Below are 9,864 nucleotides of genomic sequence, written 5' to 3'. Positions count from 1 at the left end.
GATAGGGGAAGTTCTCTTAACCACGACTTTGGCCTCTATTATGCTCAAAATATCACTACACATGCTTTGCAACATCCACCAGTTCCTTACCACACAACACTGAGTGTGCATAAACTCTGTTACTATGAGAGAGCAGTGTTACATGTGTGTTTCTGTCACGTACGGTCAAGTACTGCTGTTTACTCTAGTTTCCAGGGTAGACCTTTCTAGTCGACTGTCGAGCTCAGGACTGTTTCCACATCATTGTCTTTGCTGATATGGAAACAGTCCGGAGCTCGACAGTCGACTAGTAAGGTCTACCCTGGAAGCAAGACTAAACAGAGGTACGTTACAGAAACACACACGTAGCACTGCTCTCTTATTAACAGAGTTTGTCCACACTCAGTGTTGTGTGGTAAGGAACTGGTGGATGTTACAAAGCATGTGTAATATAGCCGAGATAATAAAACAGAAAAACCAAACATAGTACACAATCATACAAAATATGTGAAAATGGTGTTTCAAACACAAAAAAAAAGTTGCCACAACTCCTTGTTTGTCCACAAACATCACAAACCTGAAAAAGATCCACACATAACTCCGTTTACACTCGGCCATTGTGTCTACACAGACTGAGACATTACTGACTGAGGAAGCGCGCCACTGCATTACGCACTTACCCAGGTGGAAGAAAAAGTAGTTCCCACCAACCGCGGATCATTTAGACAAGATCTCAATAGTTGAGTTACTTTCCACTGTGTTCCTGTTAATGATATACTTAACCTCAAATGACTAAAGTATCGATATTTGGATTTGAGAATCGATTTTAGAGCATAAAGATCTGGTATCGGAGGTATCGATATTTCAGTATTGATCCGCACATCACTACTTCGCTGTTTAGCTACAATGATGTGCAGCTAGGTAGCAGGGGAGCTCGATCGTGGCTGCACATATTTTTTTCAGGTCTTTTCCTATGGTAGCACTCGGGAACCTAGAGCTTTATTTGGAAAATGACCGGAATTCTCCCTTAAATGAGAATTTTAGTTGAAATGAAAGCCTAATGTCTTAATTTTAAGTGTCAATAATTTAGTTATACCTATTTCTTTGTTTGTTTAATTTGTCAATCTGGTATGGGGTTAATGGGTACCTAAGGTGTCTCTCCCTCTCTTTCCCTCCCACTCACAGGATCTCTAGACATGGCGAGTGTCACACGGCTCCTGGTGATTTTAGAAGAGGACAGTCGCATCAAGCTGGAGCTTCCGAATGGCATCCCTGGCTCCGTTGACGAAGTCATCGAAGAAATAAAGAATATTTCTGGTCTAACTAATGAAATACGGCTTCAGTACTACGATGCTGACTTTGGCAGTTGGGTTAACTTAACTAAAACTTCAGACCTCAAGGATCTTGCCACTTTGAAGGTTGTTCAACCCCCCCCTGTGACATTAGTCTTTGAGCCAGTTTTCTCTGTGAATGAGGCCAATGTTCACAGCCAAGATGATGCAAGTATCTCTTCATCTGCATGCTCAGATGTTACATTACCTGTAAGCGACGCTTCCTCGGACACCTTCAGAAAGGAGCAGTGGCCCAAGGTGTTCATCATCCCTACCTTCTCACTTTCCACAGAATCTCAACTTGAGGCTGGAAATGCAGAGTATCAGAGAAACCAGGTTAGACTGACTCCCAGCTCTAAAATGATTTCCGACATACTTGAAAGACTCGCTGACAAAGTCTATTCGTACAGATCCTATCCTAGTGATGCAGACTTGAGTGAAGTGGCACAGGCGCTCACACAGACACACCCCTGTCTGAAAGAACCAGGGTCCTTCAACCACAGTTACGGATGGAAACAGAGGCTCAAGACGAAGATGTATAACTATCGCACATACCTAAAATCACACAGTTCATCATCTGACGAGCTGACTGTGAATTCTGTCAAAAGAAAATCCCCCACCGACGCCCACCCAGCAAAGAACATAAAAAAACCCAGGAGAGCCGAGTCTAACCATTACCCATCTCTACCTCATGGCGAGACCCCTGAGTCCATGGAGCAAGAGAGAATAGCCCTTTTGGCTGAAGTAAAGAAAAGGAACAATGGCAAAACAATAAGAGAGAAGATGGCTCAGACGTTCGCATTTCGGAGGCAAGAAATTGTCAACAAGAAAGCATCTTTGGAGGATATTATTGAGAGATGGCCAGCACTCTTCGAAGTCCAAGAGGTACACTAGCTTTATTCATAACATGGATCAAAATGTATAATGTAATCAAATGAATGTAAAGCTAAATCACATGCTTTTGCCTGAGGCACATGTCATTTATCCATCTCTCTCTATACTGTATATATGTATGTTCCCTAGATAAATGCAGAGTTCCACAGAGTAACCACAATACCCCTTGAAGCAAGGTTCATGGAGAAACTTGACGAGAAGTGCTTTGAACTGATTCAGGTTGTCAGAAAGAAGGGTGGAGCAACTCGGGAGAAGACAAAGCTCCTGCCAGTTGTAGAAAAGGTATGTACAGATGTTTTGTCAACTCACACTGATTGAATGGATGGACTGAACAAGTATTATTAATCATTGTCACTGTCTTCATGCAGGATACTGATATCGGTACAAGGAGGGAGATCGCTCTCAAATGTCTCATCATCAACATGAGAGAATCAATGGATGAGCTGGTCCAAGAATTCCTGGTAAGGCAAGATTACTGTACAGGTGTTGTAATGCTAGCTAAGACTGTCCACTTGATATGAGTGTTTACGAATGCACTGTATATTCAACAATCAGGGTACATTCTATTCAAACTCAAATCTGAAACATTAGTCAGGAGAAACTCAGTGGTCCATCCACATCTACTGCATAATCTTCCGGGGTTCCCAATCAGATATTTCAGTTTTTAATATTTAATTTTTCACAAATTTGTAAATATGAACCCTTGTGTTGTCCTCCCAGATCAAAATTCCTCCTGCTGTGCTCTCTCCTTCCTTCTTCCCTTCCTCTTTTCCAACCCTCTTTTCATCCTCCTCTACTCCCTTATTTTTTTCTCCTTCTTCCCTTCCTTCCTTCTTTTCTCCCTTCCTTCCTCCTTTCCTTCTCTCCTACTTTTTTCTTCCTACCTCCATTCCTTCCTACCTTTCCTTCTTTTCTCCCTTCCTTCTTCTCCCTTTCTTCCTTCCTTCTTTCCTCCCTTCCCCCCTTCCTCCTTCCTTGACCCGAAGACGGCACAAGGGTTAAAAAAAAAGTTTGCTTTGTCATGATGGGATATTGTTTAGATTGATGATAAAAAAAATGAATTAATTGAATCCATTTAAAATTAAGTCTATATGGGGGGGGGGGGGGGGGTGTGTGAAGGTGTCTGAATACTTTACGAATGCACTGTATGTTCTTTACTGTTCGTTCTGTTCTCTTCCAGGTGTCGGAGAAGGAAGAGAACACATTCTTCAGGGGGCAACCATGGCAATCTACATCATCAGAGATGCACAAGCTGCACCCAAAGACATTGGCATTATACTTGAGGGACAAGAGGTTGTGAACGAGTTGCCGTCTGTCGCAAATGCTGTCGCCATTCTCATGGGGCTCCTTTATGTTCTCAATATGGAATATCCAAAGACATTGAAACAGACATTTGAATATATCCAGAAAGTCCTCATGGAGCTGGACCCGAAAGGCATGACCACCAAGGTCAAGAAGCTCTATGACCAGCTATACAGTACAGCTTAGTTGCATCGTAACAGTAGCAAGTAAAGTAGCATTATTCAGTAGTAGTGTTTGCTTTTGCAGCTGACTAGCTGGCATACATATGTGGTGTGACTAATTTGAGAGCTGACTGACTGACTTGAGACTTGACTGACTGACTGACTTGAGACTTGACTGACCAACTGACTTGAGACTTGACTGACTGACGACTGACTAACTTGAGACTTGACTGACTGACTAACTTGAGACTTGACTGACTGACTTGAGACTTGACTGACGGATTTTACATTTCAGCCAGGTTTGGCATCTCACTGTTAATGTCTTGGGATTGTACACTGTTTGGTTAAATCAGGAGGATTTTACACTTCAGCCAGGTTTGGCATCCCACCGTTGATGTCTTGCAATTGTACACTGTGGTTAAATCAGGACGATTTTACATTTCAGCCAGATTTGGCATCCCAACGTTAGTAACTTGGAACACTGTTAATTTAAATCAGGGTTTTGACTGTTTTTGAATTCCATTTCTCAAGTGTTAAATTACAACCATGCAGATACCCTGTAAAATGTCATGTTTTATCATTTTAATAAGTTAGTTAATTGATATCAATGTGTCATTAGAATTATTGATGTATATTTTTTTTATTAACAAATAATTTCTATTTAGTTTTATATTTTAAATGATAAATATTTGTTTCATAAAATATATATATTTTTGATTGGATAAAGCAAATAATTTCTATTTAGTTGTATTTCTGAAATAATAAATATTTGTTTGATAAAATATATATCTCTTTGATTGGATAAAACAAATAATTTCTATTTAGTTGTATTTATTAAATGATAAACAATTGTTTGATAAAATCTATATATTTTTGTTTAGATAAAACATTAAATTTAAATTAATTGGCTTCCTTTTAACAAGAAAATATGATTTTGGCCAAGTCTTAAAATATAGTTTCCATGGACATAGAAAATACAGTTTGAGACAAGTTTTATTTTTTCATTGGCTCAACTTATACAATATAGATGTGAACTGTTACCCTAAAAATTTTTAATTGGTTGAACTAAAAACTTTTTTCAGTGTATTTTAGATAATCAATTAATTTGCTCTTTGATAGGCTGTCTATGGGGAGCTGAAGGGAAAACTTGAAGACTCAATACCCTACTCTCAATCTGGTCATGCTCTGGCAGGAGAGGCTGAAAAGACACTGCCAGCCTGTCTCTTCCGACCTCCCTCACCAGGCAGTCATCCGCCAGAGACACCTGGAGTGGATTGAAAAAAAAGTCGTCATCCAGCCGCTGCACAGACCATGTTCTTGTGGCCCAAGTTTAGCCAGCTTAGAATGATGTCTGCAGTCGATAGAGAAAGCGTCCACAATGATGCCAGGGTCCAGATAGCAGTCATTCGCCAAGAACCAGGAGATGATCCACCTGTTGCCGAGTCCGGTGGAGACGGAGAAGAGCCGCGAGCCAAGAAACGCGCTAACCCGGTGGAATGTGAGTGGGAAAATGTCTTGGCCGGCAACGAAGGAAATGTGGACGAGGTAGCGAAGTACCTCCAGCTCAGTGACGCTCCCATGGAGAACACCAGAGATGTCCTGGGGTGGTGGAAGTCCCACCAATCCACCTTGCCCTTGCTGGCCAGACTCGCCCGGTCTGTGCTCAGCATCCCTGCCAGCAGCAGCAGCAGTGAGAGGAATTTCAGTGTGGCTGGAAGGGCAGTGGAGAAGAGAAGAGCCTCACTGAAGCCAGACACGGTGGACTCGATTCTGTTCCTGAATAATGCCTTTAAGTTCTAGGCTCCTCTCGGACTCTGTCCCTGTGGTAAATTAGGCTAGTTCTAAGAAACGTATATATTTCTAAAGCCTATGAAACATGTTCTGTCTTTGATGCTGTTTTTTCTAAGATTTTGAAAAAATAATAAAAGAAAATTAACAAATCCAGTTCAGTTCCATTTCATTGATTTTATTTCATACAGCATTAATATTTGGACAACTTAACAAATCGTTTATCAATTTAACACAAAGCCTTTCTTTGTTGTGATCACTATCTCACTCACGTGTTCTCTATAAATACCGGGGGGAGAGGGCGGGGGGAGTATGGGTCCAAAGTAACACGGCTTGTTCATATTTATCTTGTTTTTATCAAAAGATATCTGACTGTCAGTGCCCTTGTTTATGCGTGATTACAAACATTGTGACCTATATATCAAATTCATTTTTAGAACGAAAAATCATAATTTCCTATATGTCGGCAGGATCAGGATGTACATGACGCACGGTAAAGGAGGTATTATTGCAAAACAATCATTTGTTACTGTCATTTGCTGAATAATTAGGCTATATTTAATAATATTGTTTTATTAGGGAACCGAATTTAACACCAGTATCTAGGTTTGACCACTCAAATTGAGAACTAAGGCTATAACTATTTGCCGTATCGAACCAATTAATTAAAGCAGAAGTGAGTGGTCCGGTCGTTTTCGCTAATGCTGCGTTCCAGGCAGGATTTTGAAATCGTAAATTACAGCTTCAAGTCACAACTTACGACTTTGTAGCGTTTCAGGCAACCCACTCGTGTTTTTCCGACCTGTTTTACCGGTGAAAGTCACTATAACGGCCACTCGTAACTTCCGACCGGTGAACTCGTACCAGATCGAACTGGTACCACTTCACGGTCGGAAAAATACGAGTTTCCTTGAACGCACCATAACAGTCCTCGTCGCTACGTCACCACATTCACGGCGTTCCTTGGCTGCACACACAGCCCTGCATGCCGTTCTCTCTCCTCATTGGATAAAAACTGTAGGATACGATAAATGTTTTCTCTTCGGCTCAGAGCAGAGCAGAGGGACTGAGAGACCCATGTTTCAGTCCAAACACTCTATGTAAGTGATTGCTGTCGGAAGATATAACTATTTAAGACTTATAATAACACAAATATATCACTCACTTCTGCTTTAAGTGCTGCTCACGGGACACCGCGAACAGCTGGAAGAGGTTTTCACTTTAGTCCACAATCCACATGCGCGCACACACACACACAGACACACACACACACACACACACGGCTCTCTCTCTCTCTCTCTCTCTCTCTCTCTCTCTCTCTCTCTCTCTCTCTCCCTCCCTCCCTCTCTACCGAGGCATCTCACTTCCGAGCCGCTTGACGAGCGTCGCGCTGTTAAATGTCATTGAAAATAACATGCATTTTGCATAATAACATTTCGGGTAACGGGTCGGGTCGGGCCTGGTTTTTAATCTATTAATTCGGGCTCGGTTCGGGTCGGGTTTGAGAGTCTCGGGCTCGGGCCGGGTACGGGCTTAATTTCCAGGCCCGTGCAGCCCTCTAGTCCACTCGGGTCATGTCGGCCGGGCAGCCGGTGGGCACGTTCAATAACAACTGGTCTCGGAAACGTGTCAGGTTCGAGGACTTCAGGCAGCCAGGTTTGAAGGAATGCGACCGCGTCTCCTCCTTCAGTTTTCTCGGGCAAGCCGATCAGCCGTAGGTTGGATCTTCGGTGTCTGTTTTCGAGGTCGTCTAGTTTTAATGTAAGCTCTTGAACTTTCTTTTGAAGGGACTTTTCCTTGCCAGTTAGCCCAGAGATGTCGTCTTCAGCTTTGCTAATGCGGAACTCTGCCGTGGTTAGCCTCTCAGAAAAAGCACCAATTGCTTCTTTTATCTCTTGGTTAGACGAGACGACTTCACGCAGTTGAGTAGAAAAGTCAGCTCTCATTAAACGAATGGCAGCTAAAATGTTAGCGCCGTGGTCTAGGTGAGCCGCATTAGCATCTTCCAAATCCACCTCGTCGTCCACCGAGGCGCGGTCCATGCTAGCGTCGTCGTCTTCGTCGCCATCCGTTGCCGTTTTAGTCTGGTTAAGTTGTTTCTTTCTTGGCACGAAGCTTTTGTAGAACTGACTGGGTTAGTTGAGGGTCGATTTGGCAAAATGGAAGTGCAAAAAGAGCACACGGGACCGGAGCTCAGAAACCCGCTGCTGCTCAGGTAGACGCCATAACCGGAAGTCACTGTGGCAGGTTGGGTTTACCAGCCCAAATAGTTTGTGCCTAAAATAAAGGTGACCGACTCAGAAAATGCATAAGAATGGTTCTTGAACTTTTACAGAATACACATTAAAGCGTGTGCAAGTGTTCTTTTTAGGACTTGTGGTCCTTAATTGCCTCTAACTTTAAGTATTTTGTCCCGATTACAAATGGGTTTGTAGTGTTTCCCACAGGATCTTTGGAGACTATGGTGGGGGGGCTTGCGATCCTTTAGGGGGTCCAGGGGCATGCCACCCCCCCGGGAGAAAATTTTTAATAATTTCATTTTAATGCATCAATTTGGTGAATTCTGAGAAAGAAAATATGACATATCAATTACTGACCAATTTCTTACAAACTGCTGGTACTGATCCAAATGTTGACATACTAAATGGGTTTGAGGAGTTTAAACATTCAAGAAAAGATGAGAACAGAAATGACTAAAACACAATTAGTTTATTACTGTTTTTTTACTGGTAAATTGAGAAAATCTACCACACTGTTGTGATTATAATGCTTAACATTCAATATAATAATTATGATATCATATTGGGTGGGTTGTGGTGGCTGGTTACCCATGGCTACTGCCCCCCCCCCCCCCCCCCCCCAATGAATTCCGACGCTCTGTGAAGGCAGCATCAGTGTGTTCGAGCTGACAGTTGGTCAATGGCGGAGGCGGCGGTGGCATGTTGTTAGTCTGTTCATCCCTGGAAGAAAACTAAAAAATGGCTGAAGTCTCTTGGGCAGATGCCGTCCGTGATAAAGAAGCCACAAATCAGACCGGACAGGCAACGGTAAGTTACTGCTCAAAGTTGACAAACGGCTCCGAATGTATCATCAAACAGGCTCATCGCTCAATAGCAAGCTAGCTAATTTAAGCTAACTGACGGCTTTTCACACAGAGTTTTTTGCATCATTAAAAAAAACCTATAATAATGTGTTTTGTCGAACCAGTTTGACTTCCGAGATCGACAGCATGGTCCCCGTGAGATAAGCGGAGTACCTGGTAACTTAATCAATATATTTTTTAGTTATAATTACCATCTGAACTACCTATTTCCACCGCCTAGCTGTGTTTTTTTGTGTTATATCCACCTGTGTAGGCAACATATTGACGGACAAAAATGCAGGATTGAAGAACTACGGGGAGGACACTGTGAACTTGGCTGAAGAGTCCCTGTTAAATAAATTGATCCGGCGCACTCTTCAGTGGAACAGGTCATCCAGCGGGACCCCTCATCTCCTCTCTTCTCCGTGAAGACTTTTGAGCAGCTGAGACTGTGAGTTTGACTGTAATGTAAACTTTCAAGCAGATGTTTGTTGTTTCTCTCCCTCCCTCCGTCCTCAAACACTTGTTGCTTTTGATGATCAATAGGAAACCTGAACTGCTCAATGGTGTTTACAACATGGGATTCAACAGACCGTCCAAGATCCAGGAAAACGCTTTTCCCCTGATGTTGGCACAGCCGTGAGTTCATTTTCACTCAAGTCATCTTGGTTTAGTCATTGGACAGAAAAATAATTTACATTAACGTTACTTATCAAGCAAAAATCAAGGTTCAAGCCACTCAAATATGAGGATTTGCTGCTCTTCTGTAATTTAAATAATCTGGAAAGTTAATTAACTATTTTGATTGTCATGTAAGTTGTTCATCGATGAAAAATACTATTTTCTTGTTCAAGGTTCTCAAAGATGAGGATTTGCTGTTCTTCTCTCTTTGAAAACATTGTAAATTATTCATATCTGTATTTTGGACTATTGGTTTCACAAAATGAAAAACATGACATCATCTTTGGACTTGAAATCGCTGTTTTTCTCACTTTTCTGACAGTTAATTAAAAGAACCCTCAAAAGGTTCTGGCAATCATCTAATTGATAAATTGACTGATCATTTCAGCACATTTTTTAAGCACTTTAGTGCAGTATTTTTTCTAGCAAGTTCTAGCACATCCAAAACTAATTCATAGCACTTTATATACATTTATTATAACCATGGTTTTGTTCTTTTAAGCCAGTGGCGTCAATTCAGCCAAAGCTAAGGTATGGCAAGGTTACTTGTCACATGAGTATCAATCAATATACATGCCCAGCAAATAATCATAACAAAAGTGACAAGTCTGCTATGTATCTGTATGGTTAGGAAAATTTGAACTTT

General features: G+C 41.8%; 1 protein-coding gene across 1 annotated transcript; it reads left to right on the top strand.

Annotated features, from left to right (window-relative positions):
- Positions 1-499: 499 nt before the first annotated feature.
- On the top strand, positions 500-3,504 carry LOC311028876 (uncharacterized protein; the record flags this gene model as incomplete). The annotated part of the gene is made up of 4 exons (XM_084033673.1): positions 500-2,195; positions 2,334-2,486; positions 2,573-2,665; positions 3,385-3,504. Exons 1-4 carry the CDS (start codon positions 1,176-1,178, stop codon positions 3,502-3,504), a joined length of 1,386 nt encoding a protein of 461 aa, XP_083889799.1. The 5' UTR covers positions 500-1,175.
- Between the last annotated feature and the right edge of the window lie 6,360 nt (positions 3,505-9,864).

Source organism: Eutrigla gurnardus (assembly GCF_963514095.1).
Source record: "Eutrigla gurnardus genome assembly, chromosome: 18".
Lineage (NCBI taxonomy): Eukaryota > Metazoa > Chordata > Actinopteri > Perciformes > Triglidae > Eutrigla > Eutrigla gurnardus.
Note: the sequence above shows the minus strand (reverse complement) of the source record. Positions and strands in the feature narration are given on the sequence as shown.